Source organism: Callionymus lyra, chromosome 3 (genome assembly GCF_982586985.1).
Source record: "Callionymus lyra chromosome 3, fCalLyr1.hap1.1, whole genome shotgun sequence".
NCBI lineage: Eukaryota > Metazoa > Chordata > Actinopteri > Syngnathiformes > Callionymidae > Callionymus > Callionymus lyra.
Genome location: NC_141820.1, coordinates 34,911,736 through 34,938,487, shown reverse-complemented (window position 1 = coordinate 34,938,487; position 26,752 = coordinate 34,911,736). Strand labels below are relative to the sequence as shown.

The following is a 26,752-nucleotide window of genomic DNA, read 5'->3' as shown; positions in this document are numbered from 1 at the left end:
TCCTTTCTTCGAATTACTGCTATTCAGACTATTGAACTAGCTTTTTTTGGATGAATTTAAACATAGTCAAATGACATGTTTTTTTCTTAAAGGTGTCTCTTGTCTGAGTTACTCTGTGGAATATCTTGACTTTTAAATGGAATTGGTCCATCAGTTGTGTTGTGCAGAAGTCAGATTAAAAACACACCTGACAGTCCTATTGGACAACTGTTAGAATTCACATTATGATGAGGATGACAAGACCATTAAGAAACAAAGGTCAGCCAGACCAGAATATATATATATTGCAGCATGTTTGTGTATAGTTGTTTTTTTTGTGTTCATATAATGTGTGTGTGTATCTATAAACCTATTTGCATGTGTATATACTGTGTATGTAAAGGTGTGAATATAAATGTATTATTTGTGTTTCAAATTTTTTTAATACATGTTCATATTTGTACATACATACATGTATATATATAAATATATATTATTTTTTGGGTATGTGAGTGTATACATTGTTTATATCATTGAATATATACTGTATATATGTGTGTGTGTTTGTATGTGTATATAAACGTGTGTGTTTATGTGTGTGTATAAATATACCATGCGTGTGTATAACGTGGGTTGGCTTGTGTTTGTATACCTGTTTGTATCACATATCCTCCCCACCCCCCTTAGGCTGTTGTATAGTTCGCACCCTGTTTGTATGTGTAAAGGCGTGGAAATAGATTCCTTGTGTGTGTGAAACTATTATCGTTTATAATTGGGGGATTTATACACTTTTATTCAATATATTTTACTTCATGCTGTGGCAATTTAACGGTTCTTAATGTGTTTATAAATATATATATTTTAATGTTATTATGAAATATATCCGAGTCTCTGGCTAAACGCTGGTGTGTGGCTTCAGCACCATGGACAGCGCCGCTGATGCAGCAGCTGTCGGTGTGTAACAAGTGTGTGTGTTGAGTAGGAGTGGTCACCGTGGGAGGGGTTCTGAGGGGGGCTGCGGTCACTAGTGTCCTTTTTCCACGCACCAGAATCTTCTTAGAGAGCTTGACAAACCAGGAGCAGGATGAATCATGACACTTGGACAAGAAAAGCCAGAGACAGAAGGATCGACGCCCACTGGAAAGCAGAGTGCGTGGACTCCACAAATGTGGACCTGAAAATACGAGCCGAGTGGATCTAGTCCATAACACAGTTCCTATCCTCGATATGACTCATTTGGATCAGCGGGTTCGGGTCGTGCGCCACTGCAGACGTGAGAGCCACTTGTTAGTCCAGGTGATCTGGGATCTGCTGCTGCGCTGGAATATAGTTTGTGTAACAAGTGGAATGGAAAGTGAGGACTCAGCATGTTTTCGTAACGTCTCCGCCAGGAACCTGGACGCAGGTCCAGAGGCTCGGAAGTAAAGTAAGAGGAACCGGACGAAAGGGGATGCGCTGGACCTGAGCTCGGACGCAGCTCGTTTGATGGCACTGCGCACCGGGAGAACTTGGCTTGGTCAGGTCCTGCGCAGGGTCTCTTGGCTGCGGGGCTCCTGCTCGAGACGATCCAGCAGTCTGCTGTGTCTCTCCGTCGCCCCGGAGCCACACCTGGGCGGCTGCTCCCGACACAAGGTGTCCGTCCTCCAGCCGGGGCGCGTGTACCGGAGCGCACTTTTCTGCGCCTCCGCCTCAGGGCGCAGCGGCTTCTCCAGCTGCACATTCCCGGGGGACACCAGGGGACATGAGCCCCTCGGTCGCTGCTTCCTTTTGGCCATGAAGAGGCAGAATGTGCGGACTTTATCTCTGATTGTTTGCACCTTCACCTACCTGCTGGTCGGGGCCGCGGTCTTTGACGCCCTGGAGTCCGACTACGAGATGCGCGAGAAGGAGCAGCTGGAGGCGGAGGAGAAGCGCCTGCAGGGGAAATACAACATCAGCGAGGAGGACTACCGCAAGCTGGAGAGCATCATCATGGAAGCGGAGCCGCACAGAGCCGGGGTGCAGTGGAAATTCGCGGGTTCCTTCTACTTTGCCATCACCGTCATCACCACCATCGGTAGGTGTTCCACGTTTCAGTCTCACCAGGAGACGTTTAGAAGCTTAAAAAAGTCTTTCTGGGCAGCTTTGACAAGTTTAAAGTTGTTGTGATTTTACGCAACACGTTGCTGACGTAGCTGTGTCGTGGACTGAAAGTGCGCAACAAGAGGTTTGGTCTGCGGTGTTTGAGGCAGAGAGAGGTTCAGTGCCGGTGTTACATCTGCCTTTAAACTGGGGAGGAAGAGTCAGACGCTGCCAGGTGTTCATGTGAGGTGCTGGAGACAAAACCTACTCGAATGCAGGACAGTTTCCACACATCTGTGAACTCTGGATGACATACGTACAAGTGGTACCAGGAAGCTTAATAGCAAGACATTCCAGGATTTTAATTTGAATTATATAAACGAAATCAAGAGGATGTTCAGTAGACAAATTTCAGTAAACGTATTAATAGAGAATAATGATAATTCAAAAATATTGAGTCACAGTATTTGGTGTATTTTCAGAACACACACTTTTCAGCACCTTTTTCCTTCCCTTTCTTGGGAACCATGGTATGGTATGGTACATTTGTGTGAACAAATATAAAAAATAATAAGACAAATCATTTACAAGACTTTCATTTAAAGGTTGTTAGACATTTTTTTATGTTTTCAAAATAATAACTACTTAATACATTAATAACGTTGACATTTAAATGGTAAAAAAAATATTTTAGGCATCGCATGTTTTCTTTTCTGTCTGTTAATCACATGATACACAACAGTTACCACTGGATTCATAAACAACAAGAAAACCTCTAATCGTTCTTTACATTAAATGTTTTGAGAGTCATGTACATTTCTTTCATATGTTCGTATGTTTTAATATTTGTTTTGATATTGTGGAAAACAATGTGAAGTTAGCAAATGTTAAGCATTGTATTAACTGTAAATGAAATACGTTTGTATTTGTAAATAACATAAATCAGTCGTCCCTAAACCCCCGGTCTGGGGACCAATACAAGTCCACAATCCATTTGTTACCAGGCCTCACAAAATTATATATACCCATTATATATAATTTATTTTATTGTTGTCTGAAATGTGTTTTGAAAAATGATTGTATTTTCTCTAGTAACATTAGTCTGTACCTCTCGTTTCAGTTGAGTCAAAGCAGTTCTGGGTAGTTTTGTGTACCTTAATATTTTTGTACTAAAATAACTTGTGATGACACATCAACTTAAAACTAGCTGAATGACTCGTATACCGTGACTTAAGGTGTTTTGTTTGATTTTTATTTTCGCTGTAAAAGTTCTTGTGGATGGTGTGAACATGCTACATATCGTTGTAGTGGCGTCATAACACATATCATATTTCATTCGCCACAATCTGATTCATTACCTCATCGGTATCATCCTTCATTCAGACAATGGAAGTCTGGAAAAAGAAAATTCGTCCAACTACTGCAAACTTTTGCTACGTTTAGCAAGTGCTCATGGGAAATGTAGTCTCCCGTCGGGCTAAACACTACCACTTTAGTCCACTGGCGTCAACTTCAAATCGCATAGATCTATTTCAACTTAAAAAAGAGGTTTGTAAGCGAGGGGAAATTAGTGAAACTTTAATCTTGATATAATTATTTTGACTTTTTTTTATCTGAAGGTGCTTTATGAAGTATGAATGAAAACTAGACTGAATAATATAACTCTGAGAAGTGCTTCTTTCCACCCATTAAAGGTTGACATTTTATGATCCATAGCATTCAGGCAGTGTCAGAACTTTGTGTCTGTATTCCGAAACTGTAAAAAGTACACATTTTACTACAAGAGCCTTAACTACCTTAACTGCAGTTGATTTGTTAAAACAAGCATCAGATCCTTAAAAAATGTATCTGGATCCAGATGGTTATATAAAACAAAAAACTGAAATATTTTGTGTCTTGCAAGATACGAAAAGACGAACAGAAATCAAGCAGAGAAAATGGGCTGAACATCACGTATATCTCGTATAGACTAGAGCTGCCGTGTTTTAGATTCATAGCGCCTCCATGACCTTCACCCAGCCCGGTGGGACCAGCCCAAGGTCAGTTCTTCTTCAGTCAAACCACCTTAACCAGGAGGGATTAAACCAAAATCTTATCTTGTGATTTCCATCTGGAGCACCAGAGAGGGTTTCTCCTCCACAGCAGCGACACACTATTGTTGGGGACTCTCTCCTCGTGGTCACTAATGCACCGGGCTGGTCCTCCTGTTTGCCCAGCAACACTTAGCCGGAGTTGTTTCCAGGCTACAGCAGCTGGAGTCATTGTAATATTCATGTTTTCTGAAGTGGTGAGATTTGCTGTCGGCTCTCTGGGAACCAGAAGCTTTTCTGCTTCACCTGCCTTCAGTGAGCGTGAAGGTGCTCCGGCGAGCGTGTGAGTGTGTGAGTGTGTGCTGTGTTGCCGAGGGTCAGGGCGCCCGAGTGTTGAGTGTAACAACAACACATTTACACTCGTCTCTTCAGTACAAGACCAGGCTTCATTCCTTCAGTAAACTGGACCAAAACAAGCATCTTGACGTGTCAACAATCACAGGCTAATTTATGTTGTTCTTTTTTCAAAATAAAACACCTTTCACACATTGACAATAAATACTTTCTTTATTTTTCTTTCTTTGTGGCCCAATGTTTGGGGACCAGCTGCTTCAGGGACCGCAATAAGTAATTGAATGATTTGAATTAGAATAAAAGGATTTAAAAAATGCAATTACAACATCTTCTTTCAAGTCTTCAGCAGCCTCTCAATTAGGATTAGATATAGGAAAACATTTTCTATAAATCTTGTTTAAAAAAAATTAAAATTATTTGTTTTATCTGTATTAGACAATTCATATTTTGTCAAAGAAAATGATTTCTCACTTGGTCTTAGTATGCTTGTCCAGCATATAAACATGTATTTTATGAAATACACACGATCATTAATTATTTGAAGAGGGCGATGGTCCTTAAATTCCAAAAATAACCTTTTTTGGTTAATATGAGAGCGAAAATTATCGTTATGACCCCAACCGACAGCATTAGGTCAGAGACGGGGGTTTCATTCATTTCCATTATGGCTGACGTTCTGAGAGAACTTGTTGAATCTTCGGGGTAATGAAAACCAACCTTGAAAGAGTCTTTATCTCACTTTTTAATGCACACACAGACTGTGAGGGGGTCAGGGGGAGGCAACTGTTGCAATTACACTGTCCCAACACTGGGGGAGCCAGAATCAAGATTGATAAATCTTACATACGATTTGATCATGTTTTGAAGATTTTACCTCACAAGAAGGATCTGGCTCAGGTTGTAGAGCAGATTATCCAATGATTCGAGAGTTAATGGTTAAAATGCTGGTCTATCCTACAAGCTCATCACCACCCAGACGAGTCAAGCCATTATGAAATTCTCTTCCTTCAGACGAGCTGGATTCATGAATAATAACCCAAATAAATATTTTATTATGTTCAGTGTATGATGCTGCTATTGTGCTTCACTGACTCTGATCTCAAATCACTTGTTTTCTATTCTTTCAAGCCTCCAACGGCAATATCAGTTCAAGACAGGACATTTGCTCTAAAGTTTCTTAATTCTAATAATTCTACTAGTATTAAGCAACTTTTAGAATAAAATAAAGTTAATCCTTCTTCTGTTAGTGTGCACTGAATTATTACTAAACATTATTGTGATTTCTTTTTAAGACCATGTTTACAAATGAAAGAGTTGAAAGAGTTTATACTTTGAATTCAAATGAATGACAAGCCACTGGATCCACTTCGCTCCATCTCCAGTGACCTGATGTTGTCTCGACACTCCACGATGATCCTCAAAGAAGATTCACGATTTGATAGCCTTGAGTCTGAAGTTTTATATTCCTGTTGTCTCCGAACGCATCGTTTGTCGGAGCGAAGCTTTAACGCGACTCGTCATCTTCTATCCATCAGTGCAGGACGTTTACGGAAACTGATGTGCTGTTACACCGCCCTGCCTCAGCCGCCAGATTTATCGCCGCACTGACTGATAAACAGCCTGACAAGGTGATAACTTTCACAGCCAGAGGACATAAATAAAACCAGCATCTGCAAAAGCTTGGGGACCTCTAAATATATCAAATGAGAGATTTTGTAGAGGAGCTGCAACTCACTGGTGAAAGAGAGAAGGACCTGAAGACCATCTCAGTCCAAGGGAGACCCAGGTGACCACAGGAGAACAACACAGAAGAGCATCAGGATGGAAATCATCTGAAGACGAGCTGCGATCATAGTATAAACCTGAAAGTGTCATAATTAGAACAAAAGTAAATCACCAACATCCATTGACTTAAAGATCTAATCCTCTCATTATTCTCATTTCTAGACTCGACAGCTTTGATCACACGGTTCACAAGTTTGTGAAATTCAGTCCAGCTTTAGAGCCTTGTTTCAAACATCGTTGCCCTCCTCATCACATGTCCAGTTCACTTTTGGAGCAGACCGTTTGAATCTTCAGAACCAGTCGGTGGTAGAGGACAACAAACGCTTCCTGCAGGAGTCGACTGAAGTCAAGTTTCTGCTGCCGTAAAACGATGAGTCAGCAAACCCAACTTCCCTAACAATCTCCCTAACAACGTTCCTCATCATGACATAGATAGTTGTGCAACAATCCCTTGTGGTGGGGTTTAAAAACCACCAGTGGTCTCTCAGTTATGAGAAAGTATTTAAAATGTATAGAGGTGGAGCTGGTATGTTTTGGGACATTTGCAGCTTGTGAGTTGATATTCAGCAGATAAATGAGATATTAAGTGCAGGATTTCTATGTGTGTCTGATGATTAGGTATTAAAGTTCATCACATCAAATTATATCATTTACATCTTTTTAATCATTATTATTGTTTATTTCAGTGTCATCTTGTCCTTACATCTTTTATTACAAAAAATGTTTCTACAAAAAAAATGATTTATTTCATTTTGTATAAAAAAGATTGTCTGTAATCAAACAATGTACAACTAAAATAAAAAAAATGAATCAAACTATTTTAAACTGTTATCAAACTATTTTAATTTTCAATTTGAACTTAAATCAAGATACTATTGAAAATGATCAAAGGCACAAACAGTTATTACGTCTGCCCTTTATTTAAATGTGTCTAATTAACTGAACAGAATATTAACATTATTTTATTTATTTTATTATTGAGGTCGCTGAATTTTACCTTTTTTTAGAACCAAATACTGTTATTTCCATAATAAACACAACATGGGATGGTGGATTGTGGTGTCAGTACAGAATAAAAGAACAAGAAATAAGCAATAGAAAAACAGAACCAAGCACCAAGGCGCCTAATCTGAAGTGAACATAATGTATGTAATGTGATCATACTCTGTACATCATGTTTAGTTTATTTGATCATATAGTTCAGACCAAACAGATTTATAAAATGAAATACCATAAAAATGAGAAAGTGTTACATATTTTCCTCACAGGTCCATCTGAGGACAGTCTTTGAAGACCCTAGCTGGTCTCCTCTTGCACGCCTCACCACAGAATCCTGTCACAGGAAGTGTCCTCCGTGATCTCTGCTGCTCAACATCCATGATCCTCCGCGTGTCCCTCCGTGACAGTCTTGTTTACTCTAGATCTCCACTGTTAGCACTTCATCGCAAAGGTTCTCATTTCATTGAGAGCGCAGTCATTGTCCTGCACCTGCTGCACGATGCAAACAAACTCTCTTCTGTCAATATTTTACCTCCAGCCGTAATAGAAGCCACTAACAAACCACTGCTCTCACTGTACATACTGTCCCGACAACAGCACCTGAGATGTCCATCCCAGCCACGACATGTGATACTGGATAGATTTTCAACACAACATATTATACAATGCATATTTTGTTATCCTGCAGTATTAAAAAAAAACTATATTGTTATTAATATACAGTATGTATGACTGATCCGTCATACAATCTTTAAGATGATGAAATGATTTAGTTTACGATTGCTGCACAGCAAGAAGCAAGAAGGTTGCCGGTTTGTTTCCAGGACAGGAAAGAGCAAATATGTGACCTTTCTGTGTGGAGTTTGTATGTTTTCCCCTGTGTAGCGTGGGTTTACTCCGGGCACTCCGGTTTCCTCCCACAGTTCGAAAACATACAGAGGTTGATGGTAACTTTGGGAAATTGTCCGTAGGTTTGAGTGTGTGTGTGAATGGTTGTGTGTCTTTGTCTGCCCTGCGACAGACTGGTGTCCTGTCCAGGGTGTCCCCCGCCTGTCGCCTGAAGAAACTGGGATAGGCTCCAGCCCCCCCGCAACCATCTCAAGCGACACAGAAATTAATGAATAAATAGAAAAACTGATCCAAAAAAAATAAAAATAATCATCATGAAAAATGTATATATTTTAAAACTATCATAAGATTTTCCAAGACTGGAAAAGTACATTTTTGTTTAAAAAAGTGAGCCAGAGATGGATATATGGATGACTGCAGCATCTTCAGTCATGAGTAGCTGTAATGTCTGTCGTTATGAAGAAAGAGCTGAGCCAAAACAACAAAGCTCTCCATTCATAATCTATGTTCCTGCTCTCATCTATGGTCACCAACCTTGTGACTCAAAGATCTTGATTCCATCGTCCCAAATAACTTCTCTCTGTCTGGACTCTCTCTCAGAGATACGGTGAGAAGCCATTCAGGAGAGACTCAAAGTAGAACCACTGCTTACCCACGGGCGGAGACTGCTGCCCCTGTGACCCGACCTTTGCGTCCAAGCAGAGGAAGGATGGACGAATGAAACAGAACATGTCCTTCATGTTGCATCAACTTTATCAATTCTCAGGTCAGGGTTGCGCCAGAGCCACATGGATGTTGTCAACTGAGAAAGATCTCTAAACCTAGGAAAATGTTGTCGGAACATGATCTGGAGCTTATAATCCATGCGTTTGTTTCTTCTCGTCTGGACTATTGTAACAATTTATTTTCATGTCTTAACAAGAAGGAGCTGTCTCGTCTGCAGTTGATTCAGAACTCTGCAGTGAGAATTCTGACCTGCTCTAGTAGAAGAACTCTTTCTTACTTTCAGAGCTATTCATGGTCAGGCTCCTCCTTACATCACCGATCTGATCCAGCCTTACACCCCAGCTCGGGCTCTGAGGTCTGTGGATAAGAATATACTGATGGTTCCTCGCACACGGTTCAGGACCAGAGGAGAGAAATCCTTCCAGGCTGTTGCTCCTAAGCTTTGGAACAATCTTCCTCTCTCTCTGTGTTTGATGGATCTACTGACTCCTCCTACTGACTATTTGTTCAGGCTTTTCCTTGATTTTCTGGAACTCCTGTTGTGTTATCAGTATTATCTTGATCTTTAAAATATATACTTTATTGAATATTGTTTTGATTGTTTAAGCGCTTTGTGACCCTGGTCTGGAAAAGCGCTATACAAATAAAAATTACTTACTTACTTTCTGTTCAGAGGCGGGAGAAATACCTTATAAACCAGCAGCATCATAAAGTGACACTTGGAACAAGAATATTACAAACACTTTTCTCAAATGTCAAGCGTTCAAATTGTTCCGGGTGAAGAGAAGTTCCTGTCTGTGATTGAACGCTGACACATGGTTTCATTGATCCTCGGTTTGAAGAGTTACTTTTCAGCCACACTTTCAATGTCCTCACCTCCCTTACTTTTCAGCCTTTTCTCCTGCGGCTCTCACCCTGGTTAGCTGGGATAGACTTCAGCCTTCTGTGAACCCTACAGGTTGTAAATGAAAGAAATAAAAACCCACACATTATAAAAACACGCATTATCGATCTCATTATTCTTCAACATTAGATCGAAGTGTAACTTTAGAACACTAAACGTGTGTATTATTAATGACGACAACTGTGTGTGTAGGTCTGTGAGGACTCAATAGAAGGTGGTCATTTCACCGTCATCTTGAAATGCTGTCACTCTTCATGACAGATGGTGTAGGACGAGGGATGTCGTGGGTTGCATTGAAGACAGCCGCCTTAATTGACGGTGCTCTGTTCGTGCTAGCAAGCGGACAGTTTGATCGCTGATGCGTCTCAACATTCCCCGCCGACCAGCAGCTGCATTATTGGCCCGACTTGACGGGAAAGTTTGTGCCTGTAGATCCCTTGAACACCAGGGATCGTCCACCGAGTCTGAAAACTCATTGTCATAAAGAGACGAATGCTTGAACATAGCTTAAAATCTTTAACAAAACTGCTTCTCATTTTATCATTAGAACATAAATTATGCGTAACTTTTAATGTTTTGGTATCATTTGTACAAATTAAAATCCAGTTTAACGGTGATATATTAACGTTTTTCATCTGCTGAACATCTCACACTTTTCACGTTTGGCTGACTTCAGATGTAGGAAGAGGATGTTTAACCCTTTGGCTCCCGTTTGACAGCCAATCATTATTCTCCTTTGAGAAGCATCAGCGAGGAAGCCGAGTTTAAGATGTCAGGTTTGGATGAGTTGCTGACAGGATAAAGTTGTTCAGCTTTCAGGACCTGGCAAACCAAAACTTTTAACATCACATCAGCTAAACTCTCGCAATGAAGTATATGTTTGAATTAGTCATAAACTGGTTAGTGATCATGAAAATTCTGTTTCAACTTAAAATGTGTTTTATTTTTCTTCTGAAGGTCGGTCCATGAGAATAAGGCTGAAATTAAACCAGTACGTGGTGAAGATGATGACTGTTCCACAGAATATGTGGTGAATGGTTAATACAAGTATTGATAGAAGTATAAAAGATAAATACTAAATTAGCAAACATTGTAGAAGAGATGATTAAAAGCAGTTAAAAGACTAATACTGAATTTTTAAGAGACTCTATGAGGCGATTTATTTGATTTAATGAGTGTAATTTGGTGCAGTTATTATATCACCATAGTTATGTCTGACAACAGGTAGAAAAGAGCAAACTCAAGCTAAACTAATGTGATTTATGAACACAAATAGTACAATAAAACTAATGAATTCAAGTTGCACTGTGGTTGGTTACATAAAACAAAAAACATAATGTCATTTATCTTCTAGCTATGCAGAAGAAAGGCTGTGAAAGAAAAACAAAGTATTTTTTGTTTTGCTGCAGAGAAGCCCCTCTGAGCCACACAGCAAAAATAAGTTTGTTCAGCAGTACCGGTTACCGGAATGCATTTGAATTCAGATATCATCATATCATCACAACGAAACACTAAACACAGTTTCTAAATAAGACTTGTTGACCAATAAAGTATATTTTTTGCTGGACAACATATTTAAAACATGAGATATTTCCTGGTGACTTTCAAATACAGTGGCAAATAGAAACAAATTTAAATTGATATTATTATTGAAATTAAAATGCTAATTTGGGGGGGCAGTGGTTATTGCGATCACCTCACATTGATGAGGTTGTCAGTTCGCTTCCAGGTCGGGCAGGAGTCAACTTGTGACCTTTCTGTGAGTTTGTATGTTCTCCCCGTGTTGTGTGGGTTTACTCCGGGCACTCCGGTTTCCTCCCACAGTCCAATACATACAGAGTTTTGTCCTTGGGAACGAGTGTGTGTGAATGGTTGTGTGCCCTGTGGCGCCCGTAGAATCTTGGAAAGGCTCCCGGCGACGGGATAAAGCGGTAAAGAAAAATGAATGAATGATATACTTCTAAAGGATGACCACATGAAATATATGTAATTAATCTGCCTAATATAGCAAGTGAAGTTAGAGGGAGAGAGCCATCTTTCCCATCTATATCCTTCTTTCCAATTGCTGATTTTAAAATCCTAATCATGGCACTCTTGGCATTCTCAGGTAAACTCAAGCAACTCATGCCTGAAAAACAAACGGAAAATAAAGAAAAAAGGAAGAAGAAAACACAGATTTGGTGAAAGTTGCTCTTTTTAATTTGAATATATATTCAATATCAATATATATGGTATTTACATGGGTAAAGTATCAAACACATTGTATTTTATCCAATATTTAATGTATATTAGATCATGTATCATCTTTATTGTGAATAGTATCAATAAAAAAATCATTGTGATTATATTTTACTTCTTTTAAAGAGGGTGTGTGTTTAGAAAATATTCTCTTGTGATATTATGGCACATTTGATCAAATATCTACTGTTACTGTTCAAATCATATTCAATTCAATAATCACGTTATATCACAGAGTTTTATCTTTTCATCTTACATCAGTTACATGTTTCCATGGTTCACGTACAGTTTCTATTGGAATCATTGAGATTATAGAGATTAAAAGAGCATCATTTTATTCAAACATACATTTAACACTCAACTTTACAGTGGATTGGTGTTTTTGTTCATGTTAGCATCTCTGTTGATGTTGTTTCAGACATTTTTAAAGATGTATTTTTTAAAAATCCAGAAAATAACGTCTTGATTTGTGAAAAGAAAAATAATTGTGAAGAGACTGTATTTCAACGTTTCATGATAAACACAAACGATAAAAAAGGACACATATTATATTCCAGTTTATACAAAAGTGTTTTGAAAACCATTTGACATCCGCTGAATGTCGTCATCACACTAGTGCTCAGGAATTGAACGAAAACCTGCAGCCACTGCCCGTTAATCTCCGCCCGGCGCCGCCACCAGCTGAGCCGGTGATGGAGGTGTCGATGTGGATCAATGGGAATGGTTGTTCCTACGGTGCTGCTGCTCCCTTGGTGAAATGATGGCTCCGGAGCAGACCGGTCGGGTGTTTGCAGGCACTTAGAAGGTGTCAGTGGGGAAACACTTTCAGAGATTTAAAAGAGGAAACAACACACAGTTAGAAATCTGAAGTAAAAGTGTGATAAACTGAAGAAAACTGACCAGAAACTGTTTCCTTCAACTGAGAGAAATCTCTAAATTTAGGAAAATGTTGTAAAACATGATCTGGAGTTTATAATCCATGCATTTGTGTCTTCTCGTCTGGACTATTTCAACAGTTTGTTTTCATGTCTTAACAAGAAGTTGCTGTCTCGCCTGCAGTTGATTCAGAACTCTGCAGCGAGAATTCTGACCCGCTCAAGTAGAAGAACTCACATTTCTCCGATCCTTAAAACTCTTCACTGGCTTCCAGTTTCTATCAGGATCAACTTTAAAATTCTGGTTCTTACTTTCAGATCTATTCATGGTCAGGCTCCTCCTTATGTCAGTGATCTGATCCAGCCTTACACCCCAGCTCGGGTTCTGAGGTCTGTGGATCAGAATCTGCTGATGGTTCCTGAACACAGCTCAGGACCAGAGGAGAGAAATCTTTCCAGGCTGTTGCTCCTAAGCTTTGGAACGATCTTCCTTTCTCTGTGTTTGATGATCTACTGACTCCTTCAAGAAACATCTTAAAACATTTTTATTTGTTCAGGCTTTTCCTTGATTTTCTGGAACTTCTGTTGTGTTATCAGTATTATCTTGATCTTAAAGTATATATTTTAGTGAGTATTGTTTTAATTGTTTAAGCGCTTTGTGGTCTGGAAAAAGCGCCTCTATAAATACAAATTACTTTCTTACTTACTTACTTACTATATCAATAGTTCTTATTGGTCGAGCCTAGATGATTGACATGCAGGGTGCCCTTTTCTTGAGTATTTCTCAACATGTTGACTGTTTTTAAGAAGCACAGAAGTCTAAACGCGGCAGAAGGACGCGCAGGATGAGAAGTGCAAGATTTACTACTCAGAGTGATATTTTGGTTCTTCAGGCAACACGAACAGAAACAAAGCGACCTGGTCAGAGCAGAAGCTTTTATTTCTCATGTGCCAATGAGCAAACTGCCTACGAGTGGGCGGCAGCGGAGTGAGTGAAGAATTTACAGCCGATTGGAAAAACAAATGACTGTCAGAGGTGAATGAAAGGAAACAGACCCAACTAACAGATAACAGATGACGATGAAATGATGATGACATTTAATCCTGACATGCTGAGGCTCATTAGAGTATTACAACCTTTCACAGTTTCGAGTTTAGTTTAGATCAGCATGTTCTCGTTTAAGATGAAATGTACATTTTATTTTTAAGCATTGTTCTATATTTTCCATCCGTCCATCCATCCGTCCATCCATCCATCCATCCATCCATCGGTCTGCTCAAGGGGGGCAGAAGCTAAAAAAAGACGTGTGTTTACAAGGTTTGTTTGTGTATTTTCATCTTATGGACATGGTGTGTTTATGATGATAACATGTGTTTTGTTTATGATGAAGTCAAGACTCTTCCTCACATGTGTTTGGTTCCATCAAATGATATTTTTCCTCACGACTTCCTGCTGCTGCATTTTCATGTTGGTCCAGATTACAGAACAGAGCCGTGATCAGACTAAACCTGGGTTATTTTCTATTGTATAACAAGTATGTTACGGTGCACCAAACACCAGTCCCCGGTTGTAGATCACCTTCAGCGTGGATGACCGATTCAGCACGACGACTGTAACCCGCTGTTCCTTCTCTCCTGCTGGACCCCAACAATTATCCTCCCTCTGTATCTCTGAGCACTATAATGCACTCCCACACTGCCTTATCACAAGCGCTCAACTCCATCTGCAGGGAAAGTGGGCGTGTGTGGTCTCCTCTCCTCTATGAGTTATTGCCGCATGAGATCGGCGTTGGTGGATTGTGCTCACAGTGTGGTCCGTGAGTAGATTCTCTGATACCAAATGTAGCCCCCCTCCTGGAGGCTGGAATCAAATCCAGCTCGAAAGCATCAGAGACAGTTACACAAACTGAACGAGAGCAACGATTCCCAGCGCATTATATGATGAGTGTGTAAACAAGAGGGATTGATCTCATCTTGTCATGCAAGGAAACATGACTGTTCAGTTGTCTGCAGCTGCTTCCTTCATCTGCCTGCTGCTCAAGATGATGAGTGTGATCATGACGCGTGATTGTGACTAATGCAAGTAAGTGTTCAAACACACTTCATTAATGCCCGGAGATGCCTGCTGATTATTCCCCGGAGTATTTTTAGAATATTGCAATCAAGATATACAATAAAAAGAAAACAAATTGATGCAAAAAAAAAGATCAAGACGCCCAAGTTCAAATTCAACCACATTTGATTGCACGGCCTGCATCCAACCCTACCTCAATTATCTATTCATGTGACAAAATATAATATATTACATACCAAGTATCAATCCACCATCCCTCAATCATCCATTCATCCATCCTTCCCTCCATCCGACCATTCATCCATCCATCCATCCATGCATTCCTTTATCCATCCATCCATCCATCCCTCCCTCCCTCCCTCCCTCCCTCCCTCCCTCCCTCCCTCCCTCCCTCCCACCCTCCCTTCCTCCCAACATCCATCCATCCATCCATCCATCCATCCATCCATCCATCCATCCATCCATCCATCCATCCATCCATCCATCCATCCATCCATCCATCCATCCATCCATCCATCCATCCATCCATCCATTTAGAGAGATAAGTAAGTGAGGGAGAATTGTAGATCTTCAGTTAATTGTGTTAATTGTAAGGAAAGGGTAAGGGAGCAGTTTACCTCATGGAAATTCAGACCAGTTTCACTGAAATGAACCGAAAATATATATTCTCCCCTTTCTCTCTCTCTCTTTTTTTTACTCTTTTCTTTACTAAGATAATGTGAAGATTTAAACATCCCACAAACCTGCTCAACTTACATCTCTTCTCTCCTGATTCTATCGCCACAACCTTTTATAAAATTAAATTGTTTTTCTTAAACCCCCGGAAAATATAATCACATCTACTCTCCACGTCCTTGGTATTCTTTGGAAACTTTACCATCTACTTGCTGATAAAGGTCAGTAACGTACAAACTTTTTCATCCACACAATCTAATCTTACCTTTCTACAATAAACTTTTATCGGTAAAAATAAAAAAAAGCTGAATTATCTCTAAACTTGTTTGAGAATTGGAAAATAAAGTTCTTAAGTAGGTGGAGAAACCTATTTGTGTTCTCAGAGAACAGCTGGAAGAGGTTTCAAGGGAAAATAAATTATTTACCTGTTTAGATGGATGGATAGAAAGTTTCTTATTGGTTGTGATTCTGTAACGTGACACCTAATTTCCCAAAGGAGATCTCCAGAGGGATTAATAAAGTCAATCTTATCGAATCGAATCTAATCGAATCTAATATTGACGTCTTGACCAGGCTTCTGAACAAAGTTTCACTCCATTCATACAGAGTAGAAAAAAAAAATCCTCTTGGTGCCAAAATAGGTAAAAAAAAAAAAGTCAAGATGTTAATTTCCTTCTGGAATCACTGGAATCTTTTCACAATTTTGCAATTCACAAAGAAGAACTGAGCCACGACTGATGTCTGACTCAAGCCAAGCACGGGACAAGTACAAAGCCTTTGTTGTTACTGCAAACTGGTCACATGTGGTGTCAGTTTCTCTGGAAAGTTGGTCTCCGTGAGTGCCGCACATACGCCTGTTGCTTAGCAGCACTCAACGGTCATATCTGCCAATGCTGGGCAATGAGCTTCATTAGCTGAAGCACAGCGGTGGATATAACGCCGAGACCTGGAAGAACAAACCTGAGCTCTGCATACATGGAGAACATATTTGAGATGGTTTAATAGCTTGCTCTGTGGCCTCAGGAAATCTTATTTTAGTTTAACGTGGGGACGACTCCAGAGATCAACTTTGACATCAAGCCTGATTTAATCCAAACTGACTAATTAAATGCTCGGAAATTGAGCTGCAAACTCCAGATATGTCTATAAACTTAACGCAAGTGAGCGTCTTATTAAAGCCTCAGTGAGGTAAATAGATGAACGGAGACACTTTGCATCACAATAGTTGACATTTATGAGGATTATCACGTTCGTCCACGGCTCAGGAATGTACGTTCGCTCCAGCTGGACTCCCATCTCTCATCCGGCGTCAGCTGAAATTGGCTCCAGCCCTCATGCCAGCGTTGTTGGAGATAAGCGGTCAAAGAAAGTGATGCAATGGATCACTTGTCAGCATATAGGTGGCAGTGGTCACTCATGGTGACACGCTGCAAAATTATCTATAGCCTGCAGCTATAGTCTGAGCTAATGGGTATTTTATCACTTTATCAGCTGTTGCTTCGCAGCTCTTGATCTCGCAACACTGGTTTGGCCGAGCAAGAGACCTTTTAGAATGTGAGAGGATTGAGGAATAAAGATAATCAGATATATTTTTCTTTGATTTATATATAAGGATGGAACAGGGCTATTGAAAAAATGACAGTTTCCAAAATGAACAGTGAAACCACACACAATTCATAAACATTAAAAAATAGAACTTCGATCAAAGACGTGCAGAAGAAAATACCTGAAATATCACCAGTCTTGGCAAGAAGTTAACTCTGATGCCCCCCTGGCCATCATTTAAAATATATACAAAAAAACAAATAACAAAAACAAGAGGGGAAGGAGAGAAAAGAGCAAATTAAAGTGGATTATTGGACAAACAATTGGCAAAATGAGCAGAAGAAAATGGTTTAAATGTCATGATAATTTGTAAATATTCAAATGTTTTTCTTCTCCCCCCTCTATATCTCCCCCTAAAACCTTCACCGAGAGGTCAGTAGTCAACACGATTATTTTCATTTTGTGGAGTGCATATAAATATAGATGAAGACATAGTCACCCAAACACCATCAGGCACAACAGTCGTCTATTCAAATACACTTCGCAGCACCTTCCCCATCTGCCTCTTTTGTTTGGTCCCCTGCTGTGAAAACTGGGCGATCGCCGGCGCTGACAGCTCAATCTCGTTATGGAGCGATGTTATCATTTCTGCTGGAGCTCAGTGGTGCCTCCCGTCTTCTGAGGCGACACTTCAGACACATGCAATTAAAAAGGAGAACATTGGGGGAAACATCCTTTTCAAATCAAGCCTTGCTTGAAGATTCCAAAAGCAAAAGTCACCTTAGTTAATGTTTGATGTTTTTTTTTTGCATCAGCTCTGGGTTATAGGAACATTTAAAAAGATTTATTTTTGTTTCACGTAAGATTTAAAGTGTCAGTTTGATTTTCATGATACATTCAAGCTGTTCTGGATTTTATATTCAAGATCATTTCTGTAAAAAGGTGGTAAGTGGGGTCTGAGTTGAAGGAACTACTCAGGAAACATAATTGATCAACTATGATGATGAATGATATGGTTTCATTAAACACAGTCCTCATTATTAAGGCCACTAGATGGCACTCTTCGCACTCTAATCTTTGTCTCTGAAATTATTTTTTTCAAAAGGCCACCTACTGAATTACAATATCATGACATCTTTTCAAGCATCCCTACTCATTATTGTGTTTCATTAGACAGTTATGTTTTATTTTATCACAGTAATATCTTTACTCATGGGAGTCACTCGTGTTTCAGCCTCTTCACTGGTATCCACTTGAGGTGCTGACTTGACAGTTACTAATAGGTTTTAGGATATTTTTTTCTGACAAAAAAGCAATATTTTTATTTTTTATTTAATTTTTTTATTTACAAGTTACGATGAAATTATAAAGATGTCACTCATCTCTATATGCCTGATGAAAATGTTGGATTTTTTTTAAATGGTGTTTCTGGCAGTGTCAGAACATCATTACTACAAGTGCATGAAACTTCTGTTGCCACATACCACATTTTTATTTGCTTATAACAAAACCATTTAACGGCTCTTGTGTGAGTTTATGGTTTTATCTTCCTGGTGTGTTTGAAAAGTCTCTCAGTAATTCAAATGAAAACACTTTTTCTGATCCACGAATGTAAAGCAGTTTGTCGGTCACATGACGCTCACAGACTCTCTGGGTAGGTGTTCCAGATAAAGTTACGCAGTGATGACCATTGTTAAAAAGCTAAAGACCTACATTAGATGACTGTTCAAAAATGATAAAAAATACAGAATAAAAAAAAAAAAAGGAATGTCAAAATGTTGCTTAGTGTTGCTTTACTAAATAAAATGAAACAATTAGGATCCTTAATATTCATAATAAATATAAATATATAATTAAAATGTAAAATATAATAATTACCAAACAAACAAAATATGCAACATATAGTCAAAGGTTAATAGTGTGTATCGTAATTATAATACCCTTTTGCTTCTTGAGGAAGTAAAAGGAATAACATGGTGTAAGATAAGACGACAACCCATTAAAAGAACCGTTGACTGGGGAAATAATAGCATAAAAAATACATACATAATATGTTGGCTTAAATATAAAAATCTATATTAATCTGTCTATTATGACAATTGTGGAGTTCAGGGTCAGATGACCTGGGAATATATGAGAAAATACAGTTGAATATATAAGTGCTCTGAGAGTCCAAAAGCTCTTGGTCTGCTTCTGTATTTTGGAGCTGTAGCTGCTGGTCCAGGCCTCACCACAGTACCGTACGTATCACTGACTTTAGGAACTTTGACTTGGCTGCTGCTGGTAAAATGATGATATGAAATGCCTGTGGTGTCTCAGCTGATCAACTCCTGCAGCAGCCTGCTGAATTATGCATGCTTGTTGAATTCTCCTTCATTTCTAATGAATATTGCAAATTGAGTCAGGACTCAGTGTTGAATGTTTTCCCTGTGAGAGCCCAACTTTAAGTCGAGGAACGTCAGCAGTGAAACCGTTGGTGTTTCAGATACGAGTCTGAGTCATCAGCGGTGAGAGTTGTTTTCTTCTTCCTGTTGTGTCGATGAGCTTCAAGCATCAATCACGGTGAGTGTGTGGGCAACCTCAAAATAAGTCGTAGTAAAGTGGGTTCAGTTCAAACAAATACTGAGTCACTGCCTTTATTGGATCAGGGTGAAAATGAGCTTATACCATTCTTAAATAAAGGAACTATGAAAAACTTGTCGAATACATTTATATATGTCAATATATATTCTTCATCTGACGGGGAATCTTTGACACCTGCTTGGGTCTGTTGTTGACAATGTTTACATCCTTCCAGGCTGTTGGAACGATCTTCCTCTTCCTCTGTGTTTGATGGATCTACTGACTCCTTCAAGAAACATCTTAAGACTTTCTTTTTTGTTCAGGCTTTTCCTTGATTTTCTGAGACTCCTGTGTTTGTCTTGACCTTTTAAGTATATATTTTATCGAGTATTGTTTTGATTGTTTAGGTGCTTTGTGACCCTGGTCTGGAAAAGCGCTCTATAAATAATGATTACTTACTTACATACTTACTATTTCTCATTTAATTATCATGTACTTTGTTATAAAACCTGTGCTTAAAAACATTTCCTTTAAAGACATTATCAAAGATAATAATAATATTGATGCGTATTCAGGCAAAACTTTTGTTTGTAAACAATTCATGAGGTTTTTTCTTTGACAAGAACAGCATATTGTATATCTATATCTATATCTTTATCTATATCTATATCTATATCTATATCTTTATCTATATCTATATCTATATCTTTATCTATATCTATATCTATATCTATATCTTTATCTTTATCTTTATCTATATCGTGTAAAAATACATTAAGTGTAAAACCTGATATTTAAATATCACTCTGGAGTGATGAAGATGTATAAATGTCTGCAATGATCATTCAAATGTCTGTAGTTTAGATTGCCCGAGTCTCCAGTGGCCGCTGCACACACACTGCAGCGTGTGCTCTTCACCTGTGCACACAAAAGCACCTGTGCATGCTTGAAGCTCTGCAAATAAGTCTGTATCCAAGACAACTGCAGCTGATACAGCCAAACTGTTTGGACGGCACAGCGGAGCAGCTCAATGAAAACAAGACAAACATATGTGAAGATAAAAGTTATGATATACAAATTATGTCCAAGATTTTTTTCCTTCTTTGTGTGTCTGATTTTGAGCGAGCAAGAGTACTTTGTACTTTAGCAAATAACCCATGAGGCAAATGATCTCAATCTCAATCAGAAACTTTCATTGCCAGAGTGGTCAACACAAGCTTTTTTTTGTGATGACAGTACAGAATAAAATAAGATAACACACAAAAAAAGCTTATTTTTTTAAAATCCTGTTGATGTTATAGTCCCCCCTGCAACCTGGTTTTCTTTTTTATATATAACTAAGAAAAAAAGACAATTCTTGTCTGTTCATGTTACGCTGCTTGCAATTTACAACTTAATGAAAAATCCTACAATTGATGGTGATGAAATTTGTTGCTAATGGCGACTACTCTTGACTTGTGATGTGTATGTGGCTGTTTAACCCTTGTGTTATCTCAGGGTCAAGCTGACCCGGAGGCCCTGAATACAAGTGTTTTTGAGGTATCCCTTGTATTGTCTTTGGGTCAAGGTGAACGACCTCCCTTGCTTCCAGAAAATATATGCATACATATGTATACAACATATAAGTGAACCAGAGACAACGCCAGGGATACCAAAATCATATTTGCTTTCGGCCCCTCGGGTCACCTTGACCCTGAGATAACACAAGGGTTAAATTATTATTAGTTGATCCAGTGTTAAGGACAACATTTTTTCAGGGCCACATTTGAACAGTGACATCATAACAAGAGTCATTTTATGTAGATGTTCAAAATAAAAGTGTCTCTATCTTCATCCAGCTCAACAAAAAGTCTCATTAAGATAAAAAAAAGTGTATATTTTACTGGTTGGATAATAAAGTTTCTGGCAGAGAGCGTGGGAAACATAAAATCTATAGGATTGTGATACATAATACATTTGATGAGTTCAGATGAGCGTGACGCCAGATGATTCCTATTTTGGGGGAAAAGTCTCAAACCAAGGACACGTCAGGGTCTCAAGTATGCTCGTCACTGTCGAAAAAAAAAAGTGGTGTTTGTGTGAGTGTATGTGAGTCAGCAGGTCTGAGGATCAGTTTAATTATTGTAAAAGCTTCACTGGCTCTCTCTGATCTGAGATACGTCCTGTTCTAAGGTTTTCAATGGGAGTTAATGAGGGGGCTTTTCTTTCTTCAACTCATAGCCAAAACACAGTTCATAAGTCATTTTTGTTGATGCACCTCTTTCAATATTAGTTTAAAGAAGCTACCTGATGCGTGAGCCACGGAATATAAAATACGTCCAATTTCAATGAAATTTAGACCATAACTAATACATATTGACACAAACTCAATTCTCTTTCCTGTCTAGTTAGTTCTGCGCATTCGTTTGATCCAAGGATGAGTAACATTTTAGAATTAAAACAGTCAATTTATTAATAGCAAATAATGATTACAAAGTTAGGCCTTACAAGACTTTAAATACAACAGTTAACAAAGAATGCAAATTATTCAGAAATACCAGAAGTTCCGAGCTCGGTCCAGTCTCTGTCCGACATCCTGGTTCACCCACCAGATCAGACCAGAGTGGCAGCTAATCTTTTAGCACATCCTTTCTTTTAAAGACCTCTAGACACTCCCAAAACACGTGAAGTAAGTTGAGTATACAATTACAAACTCGGGGTGTGGGATGTTTTGCAAAATCTGACTCCTTCATGAACAACAGATGTTGTTTGACCTGAACACTGACCTAAACAAATAATCTTCAGTCTTCCTTCGCACTTGTTATCTCAAACCAGGTCTGTAGACCCTAAATTCTGTGTCTTGCCATCTTTAGAATGTAAACGTTTCTTATCTCAACAATAACAGAATTTGCACATGGCTACATCCTTCTTTTCCCAATACATATGTCTTTCACAGTCAGCACCTTTGACACAAAGTGGCGTCAAGGTCCATACAAAGTTAAGGAACAGATGCCCAGAGCCTAACCTTTGAACCCTGTTCCCTTGGAAAGACGAAAGTCGAAAGACAAAATACAAGAATATGTTTGAGCTCTGATTAAAAGACAACATCATCAATGTTAACAATTGAGTACATTCCCCCATTTTCAGCTCCTCTCGTCAATTGTAAGGCCCACGGGCAACTCTGGAGATTTGAACAAGTGTAATATAAAAAGCTTTATAACAGTATCTTTAGCTCATTGTGACGCAGTGACCTCTGAGGACTACTGTAGCCTCTTCATCTTACACATCTCAATCATTTCTCTGCTGTCTTCACAGGTTATGGACACGCAGCGCCGGGAACAGACGCAGGGAAGGCCTTCTGCATGTTCTATGCCGTCCTTGGAATACCTCTGACCCTCGTAATGTTCCAAAGCCTTGGTGAGAGGATGAACACTTTTGTGAAGTACCTGCTGAAGCGCATTAAGAAATGCTGTGGGATGAGCATCACGGACGTGTCCATGGAGAACATGGTGACCGTGGGTTTCTTCTCCTGCATCGGCACACTCTGCATCGGCGCCGCAGCCTTCTCCCACTACGAAGAGTGGAGTTTCTTCCAGTCCTACTATTACTGTTTCATAACGTTAACGACGATAGGCTTCGGAGACTTTGTGGCGCTCCAGAAAAACAAGGCGCTCCAGAAGAAGCCCCTGTATGTGGCGTTTAGCTTCATGTACATCCTGGTCGGCCTGACGGTCATCGGCGCCTTCCTCAACTTAGTGGTACTGCGCTTCCTGACAATGAACAGCGAGGACGAGCGGAGGGACGCCGAGGAACGGGCGTCCCTCGCCGGGAATCAGAGCAGCATGCTTATACACATTCAGGACGAGACGCTGCAGCGCGGCAGGAAGCGGCGGCGGGAGCTGTACCGGGCGGAGGTGACGGATCTTCAGTCGGTCTGCTCCTGCATGCACTACCACTCTCATGACTTCGGGGGCTCTGGGCTCGGGGGCCTGGGCTGTGCCCTCTCTCATAAGAACTCCTTTATCTCACAGCTGAACCCGGCTCAATACTTTCAGCCGGTTCCTTACAGGATTGAAGAAATTTCTCCCAGTACCTTGAAAAACAGCTTCCTACCGTCGCCCATCAGCTCCGTTTCTCCGGGTCTCCACAGCTTCACAGAGAATCACCAGCTTGTGAAGAGACGTAAATCCATTTAGAAGATTTTATAAGCGAGGCCATGTACCTATGTGGCTCTTGAGCAAAGTTTGTCCGAGCACTTTTATTCCTATTTTCTTGATTCCACGTGACAGGAAGTCCTAGAGAAAGACTGAGCAGAGATATGTGCATGGACACACTGAGAAGCATGACGCATGGATATCTATTTTTACACAAGATTTCAATAACAATCCCCCAATATTGCTCCAATCTAACTACACATGTTTGGGGGAGAACTATTTTTCCAAGCTTGTTTCACGTAATATACCATTGTCTGACTGCAGACAGGAAACCGACATGTCTGAATGCTTCAGGAATTGTTTTCTATAAGATGTCTTATACTCAAACGCTTTTGCCACTCTTAAAAGCCAAAAGGTTACTGCCAATATAAGCATGTGCGTTTGATTTCCTTTAACACCAGTGCCATGTCGTGAAGGAAAAATGGCGTGAAAGATTTTTGAATGTACAAAATGAAGTTTTGACCAAAAACTTGTTGCATTTTTTAGAGTATCATGTTAAATGTCAAGTGCCCAAACAACCATGTTCCAGAGAGAATAATAACACAGACTTAAATTATTGAATAAATGTGGTATTTGTTCTATTATAAAATGAGTATTATTTTATTTATCAACCCAAAGTGAACAATACAAAGAAATGTTTATTTCACGATAATGTAATATGCCTTAAGTAAAATGAATAGATAGACTTTGAGATTTACAGAAACCTTACTAATGTCCAAAACGCTGGTTGGTTTACCTCAAAGTATGGTCAATATATTTCAATAACAACACAGTACCCTCATTCCTAGACTGTAAAGCTCACCTCATACGCTCTATCTGTAGATTTAAATATGGTTTCTGGTTCCATGATTGACAAAAAAATGCTACAATTCTCTGTTTTGCTGTCGGCAATTTATTTCGTCTTCCTCTGAGCATTATCTCTTATGTCTCACTTTCATTCTTCCTTTTGGAGCGCCTCCTGGAGGCTGTCAACCCATAAAAATATATAGACTTGCCTTACCAAAGTAAGTTTGACAGTTTTAGTCCAGAAACTTCAGCTCATGCCGTTCAAATGTCGACGTCTTTTCTCTTACGATATAGTTTTCTTAAAGAGCAGATGGACCATGATACGACCTTGATGACCTGGAGTAAAAACAAATCCTCCATTAATAATATAAGTGTTTTCTTGTAATTTTCATAAATACTTGTTAGTTCAGGGTCAAGGTGACCCAAAGTCCAACATTTTTACAGTGGTGGAGGTCGTTCATCTTGACCTAGAGACGTCACAAGGGATACCACAAACAAATTTGTTTTCGAGCCTTCGGGTCACCTTGATCCTGAGATAAAACATGGGTTAAAAGTCAATATCTCTATGGTACATGAAGAAAGAAGAAGAAAACAACATAAAACAGTGGTCACAATCTATGTAGTCAGTTTCACAAAATGCTTTGGGTCTCTTTCCTTGAGTAATCAAATCTTTCTCAACCATTACTGAACATCAAAATAATGTTTATATTTATCATGGTATATTAGATCCCCCTTCGCTAAAAAACAAAGTTAAAATGGTAGCACAATAACATTTGTAAAGGACTTTGTTTTTGTTGCATAAAAACGTAACCTCGGTTTGTCCATAAAAATGTAGATAACAGGAATATTTAAGGATTTTATTATTTTTATTGTCATTCCATTCACTAGGAATGCCGGAAATAAGTTGAGGCCCAATGATATAACAACAGATAAAACACACAATAATAACAGAAACATGATGTGTTGTAAACCTTGGCATTTATGTTGTGGTAGTATCATAATAATAAATATGATAACAATAATTACTAAGGTATATTAGTCATTTTCCTTGCTAACAGGAGGTAACAACGCAATAACAATACAAGTCCTTTCTAAGATCAACCCATCATATTTTCTGGCCTGTTTCTTTACCATCTGTCATATATTTTCAAAAAGAGCATTTGAGAAAATCAGTTTTAAAAACCTTAGAAATGTAGTAATGATCTGATGAAGCTTCATAGGACACTGTCATGTTGTTTAGAGGTCAGTTGGTGGCGCCATCATTTTAATAATGTTGTGATGTTTCATTTGAACAGTTGTTCAAAACAAAGTAAAATAGTGCAGAGACCGCCATCTAGTGGTCTAGGAATATAATGACACTGCTTCATGAAGCTTCATCAACCATCACTAGAGAATTGTTTAAATTAAGCTCTTTGACACGACTTGTCTTTGGCCCACATTTTGAGCAACCAAGAAAATCGGTTACACTTTCAGAGACATTAATCTTTCTTTAAGGGACATATTGACGATGTAGGTCCAAGACATCTACCTTCTGTCTCTGATGTTGTGTTACCAGCCACTCAATGCTTAATAGGAACCAACTAGCCATTATCAGTCTGTTTTTTTTTTAACGACAACCATAACTCGGTCTTCTCTCTTGAAGCTGCATGTGATGTCCCATGTGAACACATTCACGATCTGCCACATTTCATACCAACGGCCCTCATGTGAGTCTTTAGCGCAGACGGCGCACAGCAGCAGCTGCAGCCTTGTTGTCAATCAACAAACTGAAGTTGAATTCTTTTGTCAGCCTTTATGTGTTCTTGGCTTCCAGGCATCATTTAGTGCATGTGGCGTGGCGTGTGTCTCGAGTGACCACGCTGAGATTTTACTGACAACAAATGTTCAGGGGAGATGAAATTGCACTTGTGTGGGTAAATCAATATATCAGAAATGTTTGTTTTGAAGAATTTGTGAATTTTTCTGTTTTGATGAACAAATATCAGACACAATATCCCCCCACTTTGTTTGACAGCTATGTTCTGATTATGAGTTTACAGACACTCAAGATGGAATTTGTTTTGAAACGGTAACCATCATATTATTTGTATGTTTAAATCTACATGTTGTCAACATTT

General features: G+C 39.2%; 1 protein-coding gene across 1 annotated transcript; it reads left to right on the top strand.

The window, feature by feature from the left end:
- Positions 1-1,067: 1,067 nt before the first annotated feature.
- Positions 1,068-24,863, top strand: kcnk9 (potassium channel, subfamily K, member 9). Its single transcript, XM_087787681.1, has 2 exons — positions 1,068-2,035; positions 22,951-24,863. The coding sequence occupies exons 1-2, from the start codon at positions 1,465-1,467 to the stop codon at positions 23,829-23,831; spliced, it is 1,452 nt and encodes a 483-aa protein (XP_087643807.1). The 5' UTR covers positions 1,068-1,464; the 3' UTR covers positions 23,832-24,863.
- Positions 24,864-26,752: the final 1,889 nt, after the last annotated feature.